We start from the raw sequence: 25648 nt of genomic DNA, 5'->3' as shown, positions 1-25648 counted from the left end.
AGGGGAGGGGTGACTCTAATGCCCCATTCTGCTCCCCTGGTAGACCCACCAGAAGAGAAGACTGGGGGGGGGGGGTGGCATTGAGGCAGCCTGAGCCCAGCACAGGGGAAGTGGGAACAATCACCTACACTCCCATTACGAGGCCAGCCGGCTCCCTCAAGGGCATCCTCAAAGAGCCGGGATGGTCAAACCCAGCCTGTTTCTCCTCCTCTGGGGCTGGCCAGCCAAGGGTTAACCCCTGAGTCACGCTTTCCCTTCTCCCAGCTGCTGCCAAAACTGTTACTGATCTGCAGGAAGCAGGCACATAACAGCAGGCAATAAACCCGAAGGGAGGGAGCTCTTCTCCCAGCCAGCTCACGCATCAGGGACCGGCCCTCTATTCAAGGCTAGATCAAGATCAGGGCAAGGCCTAGTAACCAGCACGCTCATATTTCTATGGGCCCTGGAGGAGCAAGTAAAATGTAAACACTGGGCACTGAAATGCAGCCACCTTTGGGGTGGAGCATGGTGGATATCTATACAGGGCTCCACCACCCAGCACTGAAATGTAGCCACCTCTGGGGTGAGGCGCAGCAGCTCCTTAACAGCCACACAAACTCTCTATGGTTCAGAACGGAGGAAGTGAAGCATGAGCCAAACTGAACCTACAGGCAGGAATTTACGGAAGTGGAAGACAATTACCCAGACTAGAATTTAGCCAGGAGACCTGAGCTAAGAGCCCTTCCCTTGTCAAACGCAGCCGTGGGAGCTTTAATAACCACAAGCAATCATGGCCTTCCTTTGGCATTTCCTATAGCAGCCAGAGCCTCCAGCAGCACCCCAAACCCTAGCACCGGGTTGGGGCTGATCCCTGCCTGGGAACAACAGGCGATGCCCCTATACTGCATCTAAGGGAGAGTGCCCCCTACAGATAGTAACACAACTGTTCAACAGCACTGCGCATCCATGGATCTCAAAGCCCAGTAGAGAACAAGGACAGCAGAGTGAGAGAGGATCTGACTTGCCCATGGCCTTACAGTCTCCTGTGCTGAATGCAAGGCCACATTAAACCCCAGAGCTGGGAGGCAGAACCCAGGAGTCCGGACATCTAGCCCCTCGCTCTAACCACTAGCCTCCACTTCCCTCCCACAGCTGGGGCTAGAACCCAGGAGTCCTGGCTCCCAGTCCTGTGCCCTTCCCATTTGACCCCAACGCCTCTTCCTGCGCATCTCTGAGGTCTCTCCTCCAAGAGCTGCCCCCGTTTACTCTTTGGCTGGCTCCCCCACCATGCCCCCTATAGTTAGCGTCCTCCTCTCCTTGCATGCCTCACATCCACACTGCCCTTCCTGTCCCCCTCCCCCCAATGAGTACACTGCACCCCCAGGGGGACATTTCCCTAAACCCCACAAAAGGGCTCTCTGTCACTGGGCATCTGTTCCCCCCTCCCCCCACCACCAGAAACTACTCTGTCCAAGGCCTCGGGATTAACCAGTTCTGGGCCAAGCTCAAGGGCTAGTGATCCGGACTGGTTCTGATTAATGGTGTCTGAGCCAGCTGCTAAGTAGCTTCGTGGCCAGGCTCTGGGACAGAGTATAACTTGGGTCCAGCTAGGAGATCCAGCAGAGGGAGATGGGGCCCTTTCCCCAGACAGCACGGGGGGAATCTCATCCTCAGCCGGTCGGGTCTCCCCTGCTTCCCAGCCCTGGTGGCTCCCGTGCAGGGACTACAGCTTCAACTGGAAAGGTAGCCCCCACAGCACGGAGTGTGGGCAGGGGTGGCATGAAACAGATTCGGGACGCATCCCTCTGCTCCCCTTCCCTTTAGGCCTCCACAGCCTGTGCCCCAAGATCCCAGGCAAAGGGGAGAAGGACACCAGCGATGGAAGGGTCCCCTTAGGTCTGCCTCGTCCCACGGGCCTCGGTGAACCCAGCTGGGCCTCTGGGAGCTGGAAAACCTCATCCTTTTCCTGTCAGGCAAGAAGCCATGGGCAGAGTTTCCACTCATTGGCTGAAGCCCTGATGTTTTGGGGAGCTGGGGCCGGAGGACTCCCTTACCTGGGGGAGGACGAGGAGCTCCGAACTCGGAGCTTAAACCTCAAAAGTTGCCATTTCCAACCAAATGCAACCTCCACACCCCGCGGGGCAGAGATGGGACCCAGCCCCAACCCAGAGCCAGGCTTCATTACCCTATCTACTCCCACACAGCTTCCCACCTCCCCTCTGCACCCCACTTCCTTCCCCATCGACCCCAGTCCCAGGCCTGCCTATCCCTCCACCATGCACAGTACAGCATCAAAACACCACAACTGCAGTTAACCCTTCCCAGCCCACGCAGCTGATACAGGCAGGCTTCCAGACACACACCCATGTGGACACATGCAAATCCAGGCACACACATTAAGTCTTGATACAGAGACACAGTCACACGAACACTCTTGCCACATGCACCACAATCATACACACAACGCACAAAAGCACAGAGTCATACAAACACACAATTATACACACTACGTGCAATCGCACAGTCATACACACACACACACACCCCACAATCATACACACAACACACAGTCACACACTCACAATACAGATACGCAATCATACAACACACAATCGCAGTCACATACAGACCCTGCAATCATACACACAACATGCAATCGCAGTTACACACCACAATCATACACACACCACACATTCGCATGCACACAACATGCAATCACACACCCACACCAATTTAGATACACAAACACACACACAGGACGATCTAGACACAATTATACACAGAGAGAGAGTGAGGGAGCCTCTCCTGCCGCTTGGGCCCGGAGTTATCTGGTCCCTCCCGCAGCGCCTGCCCCCCAGACCGCCCCACACCTGCCCCATCGCTCTCCCTCCTCCCCCCCTTTACCTTCTGATCCACTATGGAGCACGCCAGCTGCTTGACATGAGCCAGGTCCGAGGCCGCAGGGAGCAGGACGAACTCCCGGGTCAGCCCGATCTGGAGATGGAACGAGACCCCTTGGCAAGCGGCGCAGGACCCAGGCGCCAGCGGCGCGGGCTCCGGGGCTGCCAGGCAGCCTCCCGAGGTCCCGGGGGAAGAGGGGAGAGCCGGGGGGGCGGCGCAGGCCGGTGGGGAGGCCATGGAGCCCCCCCGGAGAGACGCACAGGCTCCCCCGCCCCTGCACCCCGAGCCCAGGCAGCCGGGTCTGGCTGTCACATCCGAAAGGGGCAGCGCATCCCGGAGGGGCGCGGCGCACGAGAGCTGGCCGCGAGGGCGCACGGCCGGGGCGCACGGGTGGTGACACGGCCGGGGGCGCACGGGGAGCCGGCCTGCGCCTCTCGCTCTCCTCCGCCGCTTCTTTCTTTTTCTTCCCCCCAAACTTTACGGGCGGCCGGGACTGAGGAGGAAGTGCGGTGAGTGACGGGCCGCGGGGCCAATGGCGAGCTCCGGGGATGAAGTCAGACGACTCTCCCCCCCCCGCCCCCCCGCCGGCACCTCTCTCCACACCCCGCCCCAGGAGAGCGCGGCGGGGTGCCCCAGCTACCCCCCGACTTCTCCTGCTGTCCCCCACTGGAGGCAGATGGGAGGCACCGCGCCCCATCTGTCTCCATGGGTGGCTGGAGTCCCCCACTAAACAAGACGGGGGTGGGGGGCAGCGGACAATTCCCTTTCCTGTGTTCCCCCTTCTGCTGGGATCCCCCCCATCCCACCCTGTCTGTGCCCCGATGCCCTACAGAGAGCACCCCCTGCTGGGACCTCTCTCTCCCCTCTGCTGTCAGTGCCCCCCCACGCTGGGGAGAGCGCCCCCTGCTGGCACCGGGGAGCCTGATCCCTCTGCCTGTGGTTTGGGGTCCTGCCTGCACCCTTCTGCCTCTCCCCGGGCATCCCTAGAAGGAGTGGGGAGAAGGGCTGCAGCCACGCGAGTCCAGGGAGGGGTAGGGGCTGCAGAGGAGAAGGCTCTCAGGCCCTGATCTCAGTGGGGAGAGCGCGGGGACAAGGCTGCGGCCAGTGCTAGGCATGAGGAGGAGAGAGACAAGAGGCCAGATTCAGAGTTGCCGGTTGGGTGCATGGTGGCAGAGGTGTTTGCTCATGTCTGTGTGCAGTGTGTGTTTGTACACGAGTTGGCACACGCATGCGCAGGGGCATACTTGCACAAACACGTAGAGGCATAGGGTTGCACATCTGTACCTGGCACTTGTCAACCCATCCAGGAGCCTGGAAGAAGTTCTGATGTGACCATCCTGGGAGCAAGCTTCCCCATCGGGGACCCCTGTCTCTGGGTCCCCATGCCCCCTCCCCCTTTCCCCAAGAAGGTGGCAAGGGGAGGAAGGGAAGTGGACACAAAATCCCTACTCCCCCTCCAGGGCTCAGAAGAGCCACTCACTGCTGCTCTCCTCTCTGCGTGGCCTGCCTTAGACAAACATCCTGCTACCCAGTGCTGGAGGGGCTGGGAGCTCCCCCACCCACAGAGACCTGGGGGCAGGAGCCGTGACTGCCTAGGCCTGGGAGGGGATAGAGTTGAGGAGCCTGGGGGATGTTCCCACCATGAGCCCTGCTGAGCAAGAACTCAGGAGCTGTTGGCATAAGGGGAAGGAAGTAGGGATTAGCCCAAAGGCCCATCTACCCTGGTATCCCATCTCCTTCAGTGCCCTGCTACCAGCTGTTGCAGAGGAAGGTGCCCCCTGGTGGGCAATGGAGGAATAACCTGCCCAGCAGGGAATTTAACTCTTGACCCCATCATGGAAACTTGGGTTCAGGCCCTGCAACAGGAGGATTTTCATAGATCCCAAGGCCAGAGAACGTCCCCACAATTGCTAGACCAGATCTGTCTGAAAACCACCTGGATTCAAACATTGTCAGAGGTGGAGCATGCCGGCCGCTGGACATGAGCCAGGTCTGAGGCCCCAGGGAGCAGGATGAACTCCCGGGTCAGTCCGATCTGGATGTGGACTGACACCTCTTTCAGTCTTATAGACTCACAGACTTTAAGGTCAGAAGGGACCATTATGATCACCTAGTCTGACCTCCTGCACAATGCAGGCCACAGAATCTCACCCACCCTCTCCTGTAACAAACCCCTGACCTACGTCTGAGTTATTTAAGTCCTCAAATTATGGTTTGAAGACCTCAAGCTGCAGCGGTGGCAATGATAGCAGTAGCAGAACTGAGCAGCAGCAGCAGGTGGCAGTGAACAGCCAGTAGTGACACTCTGCTCTGGCCCTTGCTATGTGTCAGCTCCGGAACCAAACCTGCTATTCCAGTCTAGGGCAGCCAGATATTTGCAGAATGAACTGCATTGACACAGGCTGGCACAGAGCTACCCACAACCTGTCACTCCCCAGCTCTTCTGTAGTGCTTGCCTGCCAGCCAGCCAGCTCAAAGCCAGGTGTTAGCATCGTTCTCCTATTTTACAGATGGAGAAACTGAGGCACCGAGCACGGAAGTGACTCACCCAGCAGGGCAGAGCTGGGGACAGAAGCCAGGTCTCCTGAGTTCCAGCTCACTGGGCCATGCCCCAGGACCCTGTCATGCTAGGCGCTGTCCATTCTTACCATTTTTAGCTTTATTCAGGTATCAGGTAGGTGCACCAGCCACGGCCCAGGACCCCATCGTGCCAGGCGCTGTACAGACACAGAATACAAAGCTGGCTCCTGCCCCGAAGAGCTGCCAATCTAAGTACAGAGGAGTCAGACCAGAAAGGACTGATTTGTCCCTATCCGCTCCTGAGTACAGTACTAGAAAGGGGGGAAGGAGTAGAATTCGCTCCTTAATTGTGCCCTGGGGATTATTAGCTAATGGCACTGGAAGCAGGATGGAGGGATATGGGAAGGGGCCCTAAGGAAAGGGCTCCCAGCCACTGCTAGGAGGAGTAATGGAGACTTGGCCACGCAAAGCCAGAGCAGCAGCTGCCCCTGGGCAAGGGGAAGCTGAGCACAGAGTCATCTGCCTGCCCTGGCCCCGCACCACCCTGACAGGTTGGGCAGCATTCCGACCCAGCCACCCGGGGCATGTCAGCTACACCCAGGCCATCCTGGCACCCCGCCGCAGGCCCCAGCAGGCAGGGGCGCTGCCCCAGCTCATGCCCCTGCGTGTGGGTGAGCAGGTGAGGGTGGGTACGCATGTGCAGGCGCCCTGTCCTGCTGGCGTACCTGGCGGGGGGGTGCATGCAGTCAAGCATGTACAGATGTGCACGGGTTGCAATGCACTGGCAGACACGACGGTTTGTGGGGTACACACGCATGCCTGGGTGTGCAGAGATTGTTCTCAAACATGCACGTTTCTGCGCAATGGTATGCACAGTGCATGTGCCTCTGTGTATGGGGCATGTGGGTGTGTGTTCATGCATATGCAATGCACGTACAAAGCATTTTCATTTATGTGCAATGCGTGTTTGTGCATGTGCAATGGATGTTTGTGCATGTTCATGTGTGTGCAGTGTGTGGTCTTTGAGCAGATGGCTTGCAGAGTTGCTGGGAGTTCTGCCAGGGGCTCTTGGAGCCTTACAGCCCCAGGCCCCGCCCTGTTTACATGGGAAAGAGCAAACCCGGCCGCACCCTTTCAGGAGCCTCAAAGCGGATTGAAGGCAGGCTGGGCTTTCCTGCCCTGCCCTGCCTGCAGCCAGGCCTACGCCAGTTTGGGTATGGGATGAGAGGGGTTTTGTTCTGGGCAGGTTGTGCAGGTGCTTCCCCCGGTGGCCCCACCCCCAGCCACCACCAACGCAAACAGCAGCGCGAAGGGGCCCCAGACTGCAGTCACAAAGCAGATGGCTGCCAACAGCCCTGGGAAGGAAGTGGCCCATGCCAGCCAAAGGGCAGCTCTACCCGTGCCCCTCAATCCCAACCCACAGCCCCCTGGCCTCCTCCTGCCCAGCTTGATCGCTGCCCCTCTATCCCACAGCTCCTGGGCTCCCCCCGCCCCCCCAGCTGTATCGCTGCCCCTCTAGCCCGACCCACAGCCCTCTGCTAGCCCAGCCCTGCCCCCCAGCTGTATCGCTGCCCCTCTAGCCCGACCCACAGCCCTCTGCTAGCCCAGCCCTGATCTCCCCCCCCCCCACCCCCACACAGCTCTGCTGAGGCCTCTCAAGCCCTGCTCCACAGGCCCCCCTGCTGTTCCCTGATCCTTACCCACTTTGGGGAGCACTCCCATATTTAGAAAAAGGAACATCCCAATTAAATAAACATTAGGAGGAACATAACGGGAAGCGGGGCATCTTTGCTGGGAACTCAGGGGGTGGGAATGTTTCCATTAGTCCCAGCCTTTGCCCCCAGGTTGGCTGGTTCAAAACCAGTTCCACCTCTTTTCTGGGGAACTTTTGCTTCTTGGAAATAAATGCAAGACGTGGGTGGGTGTACTTGCGTACGGTCCGTGAAGTTTCCTGGCAGCCATGGCTGAAAGCAAAATTCAAAGCTACTAAAAAACAAACAAACAAACAATCCATCCATATAAATAAACCTTACAAAGCTCCTCAGCCCAGCATGAGGGAGGGAAACTTTGGCCCAGAGCACCTGCAGCTCCCATTAGCTTTGGGGGCTCAGCCCCTCCGGAAATCAGGGCCTTAAGAGATACCTCTCCCTGAGCTCTAGGCACAGCCAAGCCCTTAGGAAGCTAACATCTTCCCCACCCCTCCAGCCAATCCCAGGGGAAACAGTCTTGTGCATGGGATCAAGGCACAAGCACCAAGTCAGCTCCACGTTATTATTAGATGTATTACGGTAGCACCTCACAGACCAGGACCCCATTGAGCTAAGGGCTAGCGATTTGTCCCACTATTAGGTGTATTACAGTAATGACTAGGCACTCCAGACAAACGCCAAGCACCTTTTGTGCTAGGGCCTGTACATTTTTATTGCTATTAGGTGTATTATGGTAGCGCCTTGGAGCCCCAGTTCTGGATGAGGCCACTTTGTGCTAGGGGCTGTACAAACACAGAACAGAGACAGCCCCTGCTGCAAAGAGTCGACAAGACCCCCTGAGAACTGCCTCCCAGACACCTGTCATGGGGCCGTGAGCTCAAGGGGCCCAGCAGATTTCAGCCCCTGGACTCTGGTTGTCATCTATCTTCAAGACACCCAAGCAAGACCAGAGGAAGGCAGTTGAGGGCCCTTGGGACACTCCCACCAAAGCCCTCCACTGTCCCTGTCCCCCACCCACCTTCACAAGAGCTATCTGCTGGAGATCCATTACCACTATTCTTTGGGAAAGCTGCCCGCCCCAACCCCGGCACTGCTCCCTACCTTGGGGGGGGGGGGGCAGGGAAGGCTGGGGTCTCAGCACCTACCTGCTCTTCAGGGAGCGTGGGGGGACCCTGCTGTCACAATAGGGCAAAGAGATTCCCTCCCCCCACATACACACCCCCTTCTCCTTTCAAGAGACTATGTGCCCATGGCAATGTCTCTCCCAACAGCTGCCCCTGCAGCCCCTTTCACTCCCTGAGTCCCTTCCACAAGAGAACTCTGCTCCAGACCACAGAAGGAGTCAATCAGGCTCACCTTGCTGTTCTCTGCAATGCAGGAAGCCTGGCAGGGGCCTAACAGCAACCACCTGTGGGCTATCAGGGTCCAGTCAGGTAAATGCCCATTTATTACCATCCAGCTCCACTTTGGTTTCAAACAAGCCCCAGTGCTGGGGACCAGGTGCCGCTCCCAGCTGGGGGTGGGTGCACTGCAGGGTCACAGTGACAGGTGAACATTGGCCAGGGAGATAGATGCAGATGGAGTTACTCCCATTGCAATATGTTCCAGGAAGCTGCTAGTGGTGCGGTCTCGGGGGCAGGTTTGGAGGTGGGGGCTGATATGACCCCTCTCCTGCCCCTAGAGGGAGCTTCTCTGCCAGGCAAGTGGCAACCTGCTGAGCTGATCCTGTGCCTGCGCTGGGGAGCGTCAGCTGGGCTCTCTCTTCACCAACCATGCAAACCCCTTCAAGTTGCTCTTGGGCCTGGAAGCCAAGTCTTGGAGGCCTCTCTGAGGCTGCAGGAAGGCAAATATTGTAACTCCAGAGAAGAGGAGGGCTCTGACAGACCCCACGGGATGGGGAATGGGGCCCACGTGGAGGAGCGAGCAGTGCAGAGCGGAATCTGTCACATTCGTTCTGGTTTAATATCGCAAATCTTGAATGTCCAGTATCTCCGCCCATCCCTACCAGCTCAGACCATCAGGCCCATCAAGACAGATGTCCCGTCTCTCACACCCCAGGCCAGTTCCAATTAACAGCCCATCTGCCTGGGATCCCCTTTGCCCCACTGCAAAGGGCTCATCTAGCCCAGTCCCTCCCCATCCTCCCTGTGACTCTGGATCAGGCTCCTCTAGCCCAGTTTCCTGGCTCCAGGCAAAGCAAATCCCCGATACCTTAGCAAATGACCCTTCCAGAGTTTGACCCCTTTGGAAGAAGGCACAGAATGCTGTCCCTGGGAAAGGCTCATGTCTGAGCAGAGGCACACAGGAGACAAACCGCATGCTACGCAGGTGGCCTGCAGCAGCTGCCCCGCACCAGGGTCTGAGCAGGGTCAGGGCTTGGTTGGGAGGGGTCCCAGAAACCTCAGGTAGTACATTGGGCACTAGGGGGTGCTATGCTGCAGGAGGCATAGCCAGACAGGCCTCAACCCAAAACCTTGCGCTCACTGCAGTTTCCAGGGCATGTCCTGTTCCCCACCACCCTCCACACACGAGTCAGTGTCAAATCTGAGGTGCAGGGCAAAGCCCAGCTTGGATGATTCCCCCTGCAGTGTCAATGGGATAACAGATTCTCCTTCACTTCCTGTCCTAAACTGATCCTGACCTACTCTGTGCGACATCACTATACAATGCGCCCCAGAGGTGCCTGCATTTCAGCGGGGGAGTGAGTGTGTGCCCCCATCTGTACCAACGAATGCTGCATAGACCTAGCCCAATGCAGTGACAAGGAAGGGGAAGAACCTGCTTCTTATTCCAAAGGGGGTTTATTGAGGCAGATTTTTTTCACATATGATTCAGTCTTGTGATTAAACAGGACAAAAAAAAAAAAAAAAAACACAACCGAAAGAGGTCAAATAAATATACAATAAAAAGTTAATCCGCATTAAAAAGGCGAGTGCTCTCAGTTTGGATAAATACAGCACACCGATACACACAGTATATTGGGGACGTAGGCCGAGGTTTTCAAGAGCAGCTAGCGATCTGATTTCTTGGGCAGCCCTTCTGCCTCGACATGGCCTAACGGGGCCTGATTGCCAGAGGGCAGCTGGCTCAGCAACACCCCCCTTTAGAGCTGGCACCCCACAATCGCTAGTCGGTTTGAAAATGCCAGCGGTAGAGACTATCACACAGTGATAACATGGTTTGTGGTCACTCGAGCTTCAGCCCTTTAGGTGTCTCTGGGTTCAGTTGCAATCGGATTTCATTTGTACAGAATATACAAGGAGTTTGTCTTTGTTACAGGCGAGAAGATGAAATGAAGAAGAGATGGCAGGGGCTACCAACCAGGGGGCAGGGATCTGCACCCCTCTGGCCATGGTGGAATCAGCTCCCACCCCACTGGAGAGGTTTGAGAGAGCCCTGCGATCAAAGCTAACGTTTCCTTTTTAGCCCCCCCTTGTTGGTCTGGTTCCTGGGGGCATCACTGCTTCATGCAGAATCCCATGACATGGCACAGACTCCAGGGGGCACCACACGGTGCAATGGGTTAGTGTCCAAGCCAAAGCGGGGACATCACCCCTGCAGAGATGGTTCCTGATGTGGGAAGGGTAACCCTCGGCCGCTCAACAGCACCATACACTTTGCAAGCAGGGAGGACAGGGAAAGGGAGATGCCGGGAGGGGAAGTGACTTCCCCAAGGAGCAGGAACAAAACCCCAGAGTCCTGACTCCCAGCAGGCCCTCTGTCCTAACCATTAAACCCCACTGCCTTTCAAGCAGGGTAGCAGCCTAGATGACGTTAGCGAGCTGGGGGTGGGTCAAGGCATTGGAGCCCCAGCAATATGGAGTTTATTGCTGGGGTGATGGTGAGGGCGACTCTACCGCAAACCAGCTCTGAGCGCCGTGGGACCCATCAGGCTCCGTGCATAGCTGTGTCCAACCCTTGCCAGGGGAATGCCCAGCCTGCTGGCACTGGCTTGCTCTGGGGGGAGTGTTTGACCGATGCAGCCATCCCAGGTAACACTGCTGGTGTCCAGTCCTGGCAAGGGTGGCCTTGCCCGCTGGGAACAGCATGGGGGTTTAGTGTTCTGGGGGGAGCAATCCAGGTGCCAGGCTCTGCCCGGACTGCGCTGGGGATGGGCTGAGAACCAGGCTGCAGTCGGAGGGCAGGAGAACCGTTCGTGGATGAATGGAGCTCCCATCACAGGGCAGGCACACACCCCTGTGTTAAGGGAGCAGTAGTGTCACACAGGAGTCGCCTGCCCGGAGACCCCCTCCCCTCACGGGAAGGGATTATTGCTACAATAAGGTAGGAAGCCAAGGAGGCCGAGGGCTGCCCCCCGGCCCCCAGGACCTGATGGGGTCGGGATCCAGGGCAGCACCAAGCAGGCCAGGGGCAGCAGGAGGAAATCTGACATGGGAGGCTGGCTGGCCTGCAAACTGGGGGGCTAATGGGGCAGCGCGGGCTGCATAGCTGGGATGAGGGCAGCAGCAGCTCTGGAGACCAAACACTCCGCATCAGGCCCAGTGGCGCTGCCCACTGCAGGGGTGAGAGGGGAGGGCAGCACCCATCGGCCCCCTCCGCTGTCACTGCTGTAACTCCTGGGTCTGAGTCCCGTCCCCCTGCCCCAGACACTCGCCTGGGCAGGCAGCAGCCTGGGAACTGCCTTGCTACCACCACTCTGCTCCCCACAGGAAGTAACCTTCCTGGCTTGACCCAAAGCAATGGGGCTTCTTATTCCAGGTCCATCTGAGCAACCTCCCAGCTGGCCCCGTCTTTCACTCTGTGCCCCCTCTCCCTGGCTCTCCGGCCCCCAAACCCCTACTGCAGACGGCCCTGGCATCAGCCGGCAGGGGCAGCTCAGCTGGAACCTGGGGGCTCTGCAAGGGGCCGGCAGGGGACAGCTCAGGGAGGAAAGGAAGAGGTCACAAGACAGTTCTGGTGGGTTTGTGAACCCTAAAGCTCCAGGGGTTGCTTTGTGGCCTGGCAGAGCCTTGCCCAGGGGAGTTAGGGGCAGCGAGAGCTGTCCTGGTGCTGGGGAGGGGACGAGTGCCCAACGTCATGGAACAGCTGGGCCCAGCCCCTCCCTGCCATTAGCCATGCCTGGCCCTGAACACTTTCCACTTGCTGGGAAATAAAACAAGGCGACCTTGAAACAAGCAGAAAACATTCCAGAATCTGGCTGCTGGGCCCTGAGGGCACGGGAAGGGGCGGTCACAGGGTCGTCATCCTTCCCTGCCCACCCTCCCCAGTCACACACGTCCGCATCACTCCACTGGGTGAGAAGAGCTGCCCCTTGGCAGCAGGTCCTGAGCTGTGGGGAGATGGGGGGGATACGCTCATCGCCAGACGGGGTTAGCACCTCTGGAGAGTCCCGGGGACCCACCTGTTGGGAGACACAAGAGGAGCAGGCCGGTGGCAGGTGAGAGAGCAGGGTGGGAGGGGCGTCTGGCCTCCCGTTCTGGCACTGCCCTGTCCCGCAGCCCCAGCTCACCTGCAGGATCCTCCGCTGCTCATACAAAGACCTTGGCCAGGGCGTCGGCCCCGGCACTGGCGATCAGGGCCTTGCTAGGGTGGAAGGCCACAGCGTGGATGGCCTCCTCGTGCTTCTTGCGGTGGGCCGTGATCTCCTGCACGCATGTCTTGTTGTCCAGGTTCCAGAGGCGCAGAGAGCAGTCGTGGCCTGGGAGAGCCAGCAGAGAAGGGTCACCCAGGGTCGAGGGGAAAAGACACTTGCCCATGGAGTCAGGAATAGAACCCAGGAGTCCTGGCTCCCAGCTCTAACCATTAGACCCCACTCCCTCCCAGAGCTGGGCATAGAACCCAGGAGTCCTGGTTCCCATTTCCCTGCTCTTCCCTCAAAGCCCAGCCAGCAAAGTCCAGACTTCCCCCTCCTGACACTCTGGGTCACTTGTTTACTGCACTTAGTGCTAGATTCTGGATCCACTTCCCACTGAACACGCTCAGCGTGGGCAGTGCCAGGCCAAGTGCGCCCACATTGCTCCCTGCACTGGAGGGACAGGGGTGGGAGAGGAGAGCCCAGCCCCTATGACCCATTTGGTCCTCGGCCCCTCTGACGCAGCCAAGAGGGCAGGTCTGTTAATGCCAGCAGCGACGGCAGATGCCCCGCTCGGAATCGGCTGAGATCCAGCAAACTCATTTCACACCGGGGCCATGCGGGCAGGAAAGATTTTTGGTCCCCATTGGATTTGAACCCCCGGATCACTGCCCATCCCCCACACCGCAGATGACTCTCAAAGCGGAAAGCAGGCAAGATGCATGCAGATGGGGAGCAGGGTGGGGCAGAGACACGCTTACTTCCAGACATGAGGAAGACCCCACTGGGGTCCACGGCAAGGCAGGTGACAGCATCCAAGTGAGCGACCATGGAGTGGATGGCTTTCCCTAGGCAAAGAGAGGAGAAAGGTTTAATAGAACAGCTCCCGCTCATGCCTGGGGCCTGCTCCAACCACTAGGTGCTCTCCCCACAGCCCAAGGGGTGGGGTAACTTACAGTGCTGGATTCCTCCCATAGACATGGGAAAGGCAGCTCCCTCTACTGGGGGGGTCTTGGAGCAGCCCGCTTAGGGGAGGGCACAGAGGGGCCCTCGGGCTGGCGAGAGTGGATTGAACCCTCCTGGGGAAGGGGGAGACAGTGACACCCCCAGGGGGTGAGCGGGAGACAGCTGGAAGCCATCAGATCTGTAGACGCAGTCTGTTCAAGGCAGGCGAGGGGAGCTCGAGGGAAGACTGGTCCTTGTGAGGGACACGGGCATGTATTAGCTGGGGACGAAGGAGCCCCCAGGCAGGGGGTGCCAGGCCTCGAGAGGGGGCCGATCCCAGCACATCATGGGTGAGTGTCCCTGCAAAGGGTGCATGAGGAGGCTTGCACATGTGCCCTGGGTAGACAGCAGGCAGCACGGCAGGGGCTGGGCCCTGCATCACGGATTTCAATGGAAACAGCCCCATAACCACCACCTGCCTCTCTTCCCACCCCTAGCAGATGGGGGACGTCCAAGGCAGGACCCCAAAGCACAGTGATGTCAGACCCTCCCTCAAGAGCCTCAAGGCAGTGGGGAGATGGCCCCATGAGGTGGAGCTCTGGGAAATGGCAAGGCCCTTCTCAGCCCCAGGAGCTTGGGCTGGCTGCCTTCCTGCCAGGGGGTGGGGCTGAGGAGGGGGCAGCAGGGGGCAGCTCCGTCCCAGCTGCCACCGGATGGCTGCCCTACCTGTCCGGTTGTCTAAGAAGCGGATCCCTCGGTCATCGTGCGCCGTGATGGTGACAGGCTGCGTCGGGTGGCTCACCACATGATTAATTTGACTGAATCCTGGGTCAGAACATGGGAGAGAGAGCAGGTTACCACTGAACCATCCATGCTCCCCCCGCCCCACCAAAGCAGCTGCCAGCCTAGGACCAACCGATTATTTCCCTCTTCCCAGAGCAGCTAAACTGGCCTGACCCCTCCTGTGTGAATCCCTCTACCGCCTCCTGCTGAAGCAGCACCCTCCAAGTCAAGGCTCTCACAGCACAAACTGAAGTGCTGGTCCTCACCTCTACCTGGGAAATGGACACTTCACGGTGGGGAGGGAGGGAATCGGGAAGAGGCAGTGACTTGCCTGCCATCACACAGCAAATCAGTAAGAGCTGTAAACAGAACCCAGGAGTCCTGACTCCCAACCTCCCCGCTTGTGCTCCAATCACTAGACCCCACTCCCCTCCCACCACTGGGATTAACACGCAGGAGTCGCCCCAGCTCACCAGTGGCAGCTCTGGATTCCAGCGTCAGGATGGGCTGAGAAGTCTCCAGGTCATACAGCACCGTGTTGCCCGTTCGGAAGGCGGCCACAACATGGGCAGGGTCCGTGCTGGCGAACACGACAGAGGTAGGGATTCCATACTCTGCGGGAGGGGCGGAGACACAGAACAATGAAGGCCGCCTTACGGGATCAACACTTCAGCGCCAAGACCGCACCTGCTGTAGTGCCTGACAGAGCAAAGCATTCCAACTGCTCTAACACACAGGTCTCAACCCATCCACTCCCAAAATGCAGCCATCTCCGAGCTGGAGCATGTCACGTGCACACAGCAACAGCACATAGTTTGTGACAGGAAGTGAAGAAGTGCCCTGTATCCAATTGAAACTAGAGGTCTGTTAGAGAGGTGGAACACCATTCCCCGAGTTGGGATTTGACCAGGGTATCAGGCAGCATTGTGACTTTTTGGGAAGTTACCAAGGGATCTTCAATGCCCACAAGAGAGAAGGGCCCTTGTTTTAGATGGCACCTATCTAAGGTACATATGTCCCCCCCGCCATCTCTGTAGTATATGAGCATCTCACAGTCTTTAATGGATTTATCTTCACAATGCCCATGAGGCAGGGCAGGTCTATAATCCCCATTACACAGATGGGGAAACCAAGGCACAGAGAGACTAAGTGACTTGCCCAAGATCACACAGGCAGTCTGTGGCAGAGCAAGGACTTGAACCTAGGTCTTTCAAGTCCTAGGCTAGTGCCCTAATCAATGGGCCATACTTCCACCTACTGCAGCACAGGATTCCCTAGCACTGTGCTAGGGCACGGGGGTCAAGACTGATCCATGAAGAGGGAGCTCCCAATCCCGTTTCTAACCCCGCAAAGCCTTAATCTGGTGGGGTACATCCTCTCAAGGAGGCCCCCATTTCCCAGCCAGGCTCTGCTATCCCTGGGTAGGGTTCGCTCACCACACTCCGTGTTGTAGGTGCTGAGGCAGGATGGGTTCTCGCTAGGGTTCCATATCCTGACCGTGCCATCTGCTGAACACGAAGCCAGGCGGTTCTTGGAAGGGCTGAATGCCAGGCCCCAGATCGCATCCGTGTGGCCTTCCAGGACGTTGCTGAGGACTCCTGGATCTGGGCCAGAAACAAAGCCAGGGTCAGATCCTCACTCCCAGCTGCAGAGCCTCACCCTAGTTTGCCCCAGGTCCCTTCTCTAGCTGAGAGTTCCCAGCATACAGTGCTCCACATCCAGAGAAGTGGACAAGCCACAGTGCATGCTGGGAGCTGTAGTCTTCACAGGTAGAATTGAGAGCCACTGCACCCTGTTGAGTTTTCTACACATCAGGTACAGCCCATGAAGAGGTTCCAGCCCAGGCCTCTGTTGGGCACCGGCACACCCACTCCCCAGCACTGCTGCCCTGGAAAACTCCCAGCAACCCCAAGGAGACAAAACCATCCAGAAAATCACCAAAAATTTCCCATTTAGGCCTCATTCTGCCCTCCTCCCAGTTGTCAGGAGACAGGTTGGATACTCTGGGGTCTGCTCAGTGCATAGGGACTGCTGGGGAGAGGACGGACAGCCAGCTGCCTGCACCCACCATAACTGTCGTAAGGATCCATGCTCAAATCCGGGACCCTCCAGAAGTGGATCTTGGTGTCCGTTCCTCCACTGTAGCAATATTCACTGTTACAGCCCATGGCAACGGAGAGCACTGGACCCCTGCAGAAACGGGATTGCCACAGAGATGAAGGGCAGGGTGAAGGAAATGAGGCAAAGAATGGGGGAGGGGGACTTCCAAAGCTGTAGGATGAGGCTTCCCCTCTCTGCCCCACACTCACAGAGACTCTCCCAAGGAGCTAGCATGGGTGCAAACCACACAGGATGAGCCAACCACAGCCACCCACTAGGGGAAAGGAGCTCCCATCTGCGTGGAGCCCATCTGAGCACTGCGCTTCAGGAAGGTGTTTGTGGAGTCAGAGCACCCTCTAGTGGCAATGTCTCTAGTATGACGCTGCTCAGTTGGCACTTCAGACAGCACCTGCCTGGACTGAGCAGCTCGTCACTCTTGGACTGATGGAGTCGTTTAATGAACTTGCAGGACACATGAGTTGCACTAGCTGCACTCGTGGGTAGGCTGGGGGTTCAGGATTAGCCCTGACCCTCTCGCCCCAGTCTCCTGTGGGTTTAAGCCTCACCCCTTCATTAAATCAGATTGCTGAGAGCAGGGCTCCACCGTCTGATCCCAAAGGCTGCACTGGGGCCAAGGATCCAGACTCTAGGGTCACGGGCTTGGCTCTCTGGACCCACGGAGTCCATTAGGGAGATGATCCAGCCAGAGTTACTCATAGATTCTAGACCGTAGGATCAATACATGGGTGGGGAGACGCCCATTTGGGCAGCAGTACTAGGCATCAGCCTCACACTCCAGGACCCACCTGTGAGCCCGGAAAGCGTAGACCGGCTCCACGTCCAGTGCAGCGTTCCTGCAGCAGGAGAGGAAAGGGCCGAGGTTAGGGGGGACGGACACCTGGGTCCCATTCACTGCTGACACGGCTCGATGCTTTATACTCTACTGCCCAGAAGGCCTGGCTCAGGGACACCGCAGGAACCCGCAGTGGAAAGTTCCAGGGTTCAATGTGTGACCTTCCCTCAGCATCAGGGGAGAAGGGGAGGGGATTCTGCTGTGATTTTAACCCTTTTGTGACCACGTCAAACTGAACAAATCAAGGTAACAGCTGGCAGTGCTCCCCTTCCCTGTCTCCTCATTCCAAAATAACCAGCCCCACATGCAGCATGATCTGGGATGCCAGGGGGGAGTCTTTAGGGGCTGCTGGCTGGCAGATGCCTTAGACACGTGGATGTATTTATGTTTTCCCTTCCCCAGATTTGGTTTTTACAGGGTGTGGTTAATGTATCTGCCTGGCAAAACTCCCCAGCCCTCCCCCACGCAGCGCCTCCTGCTGGCCCTTCTGAGCCTGGCATACTCCCCAGCTATAGGTGGGGCTTACTTTTTGGCAGCAACTGTCTTCTGGAGGTTCCACAGCTTCAGCGTGCTGTCCTCAGAGGCAGTGACCAGCGCGGACTCCGTGTGGTGGAAAACAAGGGCCCGGATCCCATCATAGTGACTCCGGAGGGTGAACTTGGGATTCCAGGTCTTCTTAAAGGCATCCTTGCCATCCGACAGCTGGAAACACAAAACAAGGCCGCGTGAGCACAGCTATGCTCTCCTCCTCCTCTGAGCTGGGCCAAGCCACCTCTCTCCATTTCCAGTAAGAACCCCCAACAGGGACCAGCATCCAGGCTACCTCTGCACATCCTCTGCAGTTCTCTGAAAAACATCCACTCAATGTGCAGCGGCTTCAAAAAAGCGAACAGAATGCTGGGAATCATTAAGAAAGGGATAGATGATAAGACAGAAAATATCATATCGCCTCTATATAAATCCATGGTGCGCCCACATCTTGAATACTGCGTGCAAATGCGGTCGCCCCATCTCAATAAAGATATATTGGAATTGGAAAAGGTTCAGAAAAGGGCAACAAAAATGATTAGATAACGGAACAGCTGCCATATCAGGAGAGATTAATAAGACTAGGACTTTTCAGCTTGGAAAAGAGACAATTAAGGGGGGATATGACAGACTGGTGTGGAGAAAGTAAATAAGGAAGTGTTATTTATTCCTCCTCATAACACAAGAACTAGGGATCATCAAATGAAATTAAATAGGCAGCAGGTTTAAAACAAACAAAAGGAAGTATTTTTTCACACAACACACAGTCAACCTGTTGAACTCCTTGCCAGAGGATGTTGTGAAGGCCAAGACTATAACAGGGTTCAAAAAAAGAACTAGATAATCTCCTGGAGGATAGATCCATCAATGGCTAGTAGCCAGGATGGGCAGAAATGGTGTCCACAGCTTCTATTTACCAGAAGCTGGGAATGGGTGACAGGGGATGGATCACGTGATGATCACCTGTTCTGTTCATTCCCTCCGGGGCACCTGGCATTGGCCACTATCAGAAGACAACATTGGGCTAGATGGACTTTTGGTCTGACCCAGCATGGCCATTCTTATGTTCTGCTTGTGGGCGATTATCCCAAGCATTTGCCTGCTTGCTGGCTAAGTACCACACCTGTCTTAACTACACTGAGTCCTTATATAGCCTCCATCCCTGTGGGATCAGAGCACCTCACAACATCTATCCTCTCAACACCCTTGTGAGGCAGGGCAGAGCAGGGGTATTATTATCATTGCCTCTGTTTGCACAGCGCCTAGCACATTGTGGCCCTGGGCCATGAGCAGGGCTCCTAGGCCCTAACATAATACACCTAATAAATAATAATAATAATTTCACTGATAGGGAAATGAGGCAGTGACTCACTCAAGGTCACAGAGGCATCGTGAGGCAAAGCAGGGACTTGAATCAGTCTCCCAAGTCCCAGGCAAGAATCATAACCGCTGAACCATCGCTCCTCTCAACGCCAACAGGTTCAGTTACACACTTTTGCTGATGCCAACACCAACGTGGCTTTTTATGGAATCATGGAGCTGCAGGGCTGGAAAGGATCCCAGGAGGTTCTCTAGTCCACCCCCTGCACTGCAGCAAGGTTGAGTTTACCTCCTGTCTGGCTCTGGGAGCCATGTGCTCAGGTCTGGCGCTGGGAATGCTCAGGACAGAGCAGGGGTGGATTAGAACAAAACTCTTGTCAGAAGAGCTAAAAGAGGCAGCAAAGAAACCCAAACTGGCCTCGTACTCCTTCCTGCACTGGAAAACGGCTGCATATTTGGAAGGGAAACTAGCAACCCAGTAGAGACTGGTCATACTGGTATGTTCACATGCTATGCAGGAGGGTGTTCTGGTGGTCCCATAGGAATCAGAGTTGGCTCCATATGTCCCAGATGGACTCCGAGAAGGCTACAGAGAATTCTTTCCTGGCTGCTGACTGGTGAGTCTTGCCCACATGCTCAGGGTTTAACTGATTGCCATATTTGGGGTCGGTAAGGAATTTTCCTCCAAGGAAGACTGCCAGAGGCCCTGGAGGTTTTTCGCCTTCCTCTGAAGCACGGGGCACGGGTCACTTGCTGGAGGGTTCTCTGCACCATGAGGTCTTTAAACCACGATTTGAGGACTTCAGTAATTCAGACACAGAACAGGGGTTTGTTACGGGAGTGGGTGGGTGAGATTCTGTGGCCTGCATTGTGCAGGAGGTCAGACTAGATGACCAAAATGGTCCCTTCTGACTTTAGGTCTATGAATCTATGAATTTAAGGCCCCGCCCCTAGTCCCCACTAGAGTTCCCATCTGGGGACTGCTAGCACACACGTCCTGCCTGATCCCAACTGTCTGCCTGGTGCACATGGAGAAAGAGGGCATCTTTGTCAGACAGGACCCACTCATGTGGTCTGCCCATCTGTTCCACACCCAGATAAGCTAGTAGCTAGTGTAGCCCCCAGAGCACAGGGGTCCCTGCATGGAACTCCTCCCCCCACCCCCCCAGCACACAGGCAGCTGGCTTCTGCACTAGCTGAGATCCTCAGGTTACTTCCTGCAGAGGGCATTACAACATAGTCCAAGCTGGGGGTGACAGCAGCTAGGTCTGCGGAGAGATATGACTGTTAACTCCAACCAGGGGGTGAATGGGAGGAGATAATCCTGGACACTGCTCTGCCCAGGGACCCCAGGAGGCAGACAGATCCCGAGGCTGTGGGGCTCATTAGACTCATCTCAATGGGCAGATGTCAGTGCAAAGGACAGCTGGGTAATAGAGCCTACTGGAATGGGACGTACTGGGTGCATGGAGCAGTGCTGTGCCATGGATGCCTGGCACCACAGGCGGCAATGACTAACGCTCACAGAGTCTGGGCTAAGGGCCACCTTGGAAGGCTGGGGCAAGATGATGCTGGCTACTCACGTCACAACTGAGCTCGTTGTCATTGGTGACGGTCAGGTCTGCCAGGTCCCCCAGACTTACTTCCCCTCTGCCAATGGTGTCCATGATAAACACATCCGAGGAGAAGCCAAGCGACCCTGCTGCAAGGGGAGAAGAGGCAAAGCTCAGGGCTAACTGGAGAGGTGCCAGGTGGAAGTGGGTTTACGACTGGAGGAAAGAAGGTAGTATTCCAAGCTTGAGAAGAGTATGTTGGGGGCACCCCAAGGTAGGAGGTAGTCTGTAGGGCCTCTGTAACTGGGGATTGGCTTGAAGAGGTCCAAAGAAGATCTGAGGAACATGACAGCCTGAGCGTGATGGACCCCCACAACTTCTCCCCTCCATAACACAATCCCCACCCCACAGTCAGAAACAGGAGGGGAACAAAGGGACTAGCTGTTACCTTCATGAGACCTGGGATGATTGGAGATGGCAGATGGAATAGATGGTTTAGGGGGGAGCCCATCAACATCCCGGAGATCGGTAAGCATACCTTGAAGCTTAACTCTCCGGCTCTCTGCAGAGGAAGGAAACATGAGGGAGGAAGGTTAAAATCCAGGCCCTGGCAGCATGGTAAGAGACAGGTAGCTTCTTTGGGACCAGACTCCTAAAATATACTGAGCATGGGGATGCCCTCAGCATTTGTCAGTTCCACTGCTTCCCCTGTTCTTGGCGGAAGTCTTTCATCCAGCCACAGGGGAAAGAGAAAAATGCAAGAAGAGGAATTCATTCAGTGAAGCCCTATGGCCTGTGCTATGCAGGGATCACACTGGATGCTCACAATGATCCCTTCTGGCCTGTGGTTCGTTCTATCCCATGAGGGGTGGGAATTGTGTGGGTGGGTTGTTTTGGTAAAGTTGTTTTGCTGTTTATTAAAATGTCCGTGCTACTCTGTGTTTCTGTTAGAGGAGCCTGGTTGAAGCAGCGCTCCTGGCACTGGGAGCAAAGGGTGGGCAGATTTCGGATAGCTCCTGAGGGAGTAGGTTCCGCAGTCTGGGACCAGCCCCCGAGGACGATCTGTCTCCTCTGCAGACAGGCTTTACCCTGAAGGTAACAAAGTTCCATGGTGCTGGAGGAACAGCGTCATCAACCAAGCTCCCCACCCTGGAGCCTCTTTTAGATAGGCTGGGTTCAGGTCATAGAGTGCCTTGAAGATAAGGACCAAGACCATGAACTAGATTCAATTTCGACATGTTGCCAGCGTAGAGGGCAGAGGACAGGTGCGACATGCTCACGGCAGCTGGCGTTGGAGCCCAAAACTGCCTTCGACTCATGGTTTGAAACTGATGATGCCCATTTAAAAGGAAAGCTTTCCTTCCAGGCTGGGACACTGCATGGCCCATTGCAGCCGGGAGGAAAATAGAGTGTTAAATTCCTGAGAACACAAGGTTATAGCAGCTCTCGAGGGTGCTCACGTCATATGGAGTTCAGGTCCAGGGGCTAGGACCAGCTTCACTGCCGGGAACTGGAGCTGCCAGGAGCCAGGCTGGAATCACTGGTGGGGGTTGGGGGGAGAGGAATGGACTACTGTACGTGTGTGGGAATGGGGGAGGAGGAACGTTTCATGCCATCCAAGCCTGCAGAGGAAGTGCAGCTGCTCAGTGCTTTCCTGCTGAACGCTGGTTGAGGGCAGCCCCGAGGGGAAAGTAGGATCATCCCAACCGGACATGGGAATAGGGGCGGCTGCTAGTATTGTGCTTGTCAGGAAGTCTGCATTTCCCCTCTAAAAGCTCAGAGCACAGCTGGGGGAGGAAGGGGGCAGGGAACCCCACATCCCTGCAGCAGAGATGGGGAGTCAGTGGCTCTCTCATCTTGTTAGAAACCTTCCCCAGTTTGGGAAGTTAAACAGGAGTTTGCAGTGTGACCCAGCAGTAAAGTGCACAACACATCCTGGGGAGTGGGAAGTGTGTACAAGGATCCCAGGGAAGGGAGGCGGCAGCTCCTCTTTACAGGGCTCTTGGGATTTACGTGCAGTACTAGGCACCATGGTCCCGGGAGGATATCAATGATCCAGAGGGAGTTTGACAAACAGAAATGATCCAGGAAGTGGCTGAGAGTAAAGGTATTCTTCTTCCTGACTCCTAGCCTTCCTTCTCTAATCACTAGACCCCCACTCCCCTACCAGAGATGGGGGTAGAACCTGAGTCCCAGCCCCCTTGAGCCAACCATTATATCCCAGTCCTTTCCCATAGCCAGAGATAGAACCCAGGCATCCTGGCTCCCAGCAGCCACATGCTCTGTGCACAGCTTAGCTAAGCTACAAGGAAGCTGTAGGGAGGACAAGTTGCTGGCTGCATATACATGAAGGATGTCAACATAAAGGTGGGTGGGGAATTCCTTTGGATGACACATGGATGTAAGTTGTAGCAATCAAGGGTTAACATGGGCTGTAAGGAACTGGGAAAAGATCTCCCCCAGGGACATGCGGAGAAGGGGGCAGGAGAAGGGGGTGGCCCCATCGCATGGGCACACAGAACCAGACTGGAGGGCTCAGTCCTGCGGGGATGGCTGCTGGGAGCTCTAGGATCCTATCCACACACTCCCATTACCGAGCTCGTTCCCGTCCCCGGTGCGCCGGGCGTCCCCGGAGCCCTCGCCGTTCTCCCCAGAGCCCAAGAAGTCAAATTCGTTCAAGGCATCCTCAGAGTCTTCATCATCCTCCTCATCCTCCACCTCAGGCATCAGAGGCTTTGTGGCAAGCTGGCAACATAGACTGGAGAGAGTTAGCCTAGGGTGGGGAGGGCTTCAAACCTAGTCTGCTCCCTGCAGCCTGGGGACACAACACGGAGACACCAGCCCACAAGACTGATAGATCCAGACCTGGGGTGGGGTCCAGGGAGATTCTGTTCAACACAGAAGGACTGGGGAAGGAAGATCCGAGATCGTGGGCAAGGAAAATCATCATTACTGGTTAGTTAGGGCTGGGCACATCTTCACACGTGGGAAGGATGCTGCCTTTCTCCACGCGGAGTGCTTAGGGGGAGCAGTGTGCACATAGGGCTTCAGTCACTAAAGGGTTAACTGTTCTATACAAGGCCAATAGCCACTCATATGCACGAGCACAGCGCAGGGCTCTGCGCATGCGTGTTAGGACACGCGTGTGCACTGACATTAACACAGCGTAGGGCTTCTCTGGCTGTCCCATTACCATGCGCCCAGATTGAGTGCTGAGGCAGCAGGTCCCTCACCATGGGGCAGGCTGGAGTTGGGAAGGTGAAGTCATTTCAGGCATCGCCGTGTTATGGCAGTGGGGGTCAGACCACCCCTCTGCAATCTCTGCCACACAGCTGTTGCTGTAGCACAGATCTCATTAGAAGCCAGAGATACTTAATCGGTAGACAGGAGACAAGGGAACCCTGCAGAAGAAACCACCACTCCCCCATCAGCAAGGCAAGGGGAACCAAGAAAAAGAGGGTATATGAGGCAATGCTTAGGGCACAGGGGCAGCCAGAAGTCCTAGGTTCTAATCCCACCTCTGGGAGGAGAGGGTGTCTAGTCGTTAGAGCAGGGTAGACTGTTGGGAATCAGGACTCCTGGGTTCTACTCCTAGCTCTGTCACTGCTCACCATGTGACTGGGCACGACACTTCCCTGCTCTGTGTCTCACATCCCCCATCTGTAAAATGGGCAAAATAGTGGTGCACCCTGCAAGACGGAGTGTGAGGATTAATGAAAGAACTTTGAGATCCTTGGATGAAAATGCTAGAGGAAGGCCAAGAATTATCATTGCTGGAAACTTTCATGTACAGCTCCCACCACCCACAGTAAGGGACAACTTCCTATCTGGCTGCCAAGGCAAACACAGGAGCATCTGATCATTATGTTACTTGTCCATTTATAGCACTCTTCTGCAGAGGCTTATCAAGCACTTTACAAAGGCGAGTGTCTATTAACCTTGTTATACAGCTGGGGAAAACAGAGGCACATGGACAGGATTGGCCCATGGCCACGCAGTGAGACAGTAGTAAAGCCAGGAACAGAACCCAGGAGTCCTGACTCTCCTCTCAGAGAACCCAAGAGTCTGATGCCCAGCTCCTGCCACCAGAAACCTATTGGGAGTGCTTGTTAGAGTGGCCCAGGACACGTTAATGTCTGAAATGGGACATTCTCCTGTCCTCATAAGACCTGCCTTTACTCGCTGTTTCTTGTGCTGCCGCTGGGTCTCGAGAGGAAGGCCTTCCAGATCTTCCTCTTCATCGCTGTCCTCGTCCTCGCAGTTCTGGAGGAAGGGGATTTTCTCCATCACCGAGCTGCTGATCCGGTCCTTTGTCTCCTTCCCAGCGTTCCTGCCAGATGCAGAGTCGATACCAGGCCAGCGTTAGAGAGCGAGGCTGCACTTTGGCCCCCTCGACCCAGCATGGCCCACTGGGCAGAGGGAAAGGAGAGCAGTTGCATTGTGGAAGTCGGGGAGAAGGGACAGAAACCTCCCTGGTTCAGGGCCCTAGTTGAGTTCTAACTGACTCCATGGGCAGGTAATACCATAGGTGTCTCCTGTCACACCTTCCTCTGAAGCAGCTAGGACCAGCCACTGAGGATCCTGCTCCACTTCCTATGCTAGAAGATCTCCACAGCCCAGATGTTCCTCCCATGCCACCCTTCAGCTGGATATCGACACTTCTGCAGCGAACAGATGCACATCCCATTGGGGACGAGACACATCATGCAAAACCCCTCAGTGGGGGCAGCTTCCCCATACCAGACCGACTCAAGGCAAAGTGCCATCTAGGCAGCACGCCTCCTTTCGACCAAGCAGAACCAGGGCCAAGACCCCTCCCTGCAGCAGGTGTATCCCCCTCTACGCAGTGCATCACCTGTCTCCTCTACCAGCCAGATTCTGGGTTGAATGCTTCCAGCAGAGACACCCCCCGCCCCCACTCCCC

At 56.3% G+C, this 25648-nt stretch overlaps 2 protein-coding genes across 3 annotated transcripts in view; both read right to left on the bottom strand.

The window, feature by feature from the left end:
* PRKD2 (protein kinase D2) overlaps positions 1-3395 on the bottom strand; it is a 32802-nt gene extending 29407 nt beyond the window's left edge. The window contains exon 1 of the mRNA XM_032797978.2: positions 2884-3395. Coding sequence (XP_032653869.1) covers positions 2884-3117 — 234 coding nt within the window. The 5' untranslated portion in view covers positions 3118-3395. The remainder of the gene's footprint in view (positions 1-2883) is intronic.
* Positions 3396-9891: 6496 nt separating this feature from the next.
* STRN4 (striatin 4) overlaps positions 9892-25648 on the bottom strand; it is a 28277-nt gene continuing 12520 nt past the window's right edge. Inside the window, exons 6-18 of one of the 2 annotated variants that reach the window (XM_032797982.2) lie at positions 24898-25054; positions 23319-23469; positions 21173-21286; positions 20755-20870; positions 17850-18025; positions 17277-17324; positions 16439-16560; positions 15807-15974; positions 14844-14984; positions 14314-14412; positions 13404-13490; positions 12580-12768; positions 9892-12471 (exon numbers count right to left, since the gene is read on the bottom strand). In XM_032797982.2, the coding sequence (XP_032653873.2) occupies positions 12599-12768; positions 13404-13490; positions 14314-14412; positions 14844-14984; positions 15807-15974; positions 16439-16560; positions 17277-17324; positions 17850-18025; positions 20755-20870; positions 21173-21286; positions 23319-23469; positions 24898-25054 (1549 nt within the window). In that variant the 3' untranslated portion in view covers positions 9892-12471; positions 12580-12598. Of the gene's footprint in view, positions 12472-12579; positions 12769-13403; positions 13491-14313; positions 14413-14843; positions 14985-15806; positions 15975-16438; positions 16561-17276; positions 17325-17849; positions 18026-20754; positions 20874-21172; positions 21287-23318; positions 23470-24897; positions 25055-25648 lie in introns of both variants that reach the window. The other variant, XM_032797981.2, reaches the window with a different exon arrangement.

The sequence above is a fragment of the Chelonoidis abingdonii genome, chromosome 11 (assembly GCF_003597395.2).
Source record: "Chelonoidis abingdonii isolate Lonesome George chromosome 11, CheloAbing_2.0, whole genome shotgun sequence".
In the NCBI taxonomy this organism is placed as follows: domain Eukaryota; kingdom Metazoa; phylum Chordata; order Testudines; family Testudinidae; genus Chelonoidis; species Chelonoidis abingdonii.
This window is presented reverse-complemented; position numbering and strand designations above follow the sequence as displayed.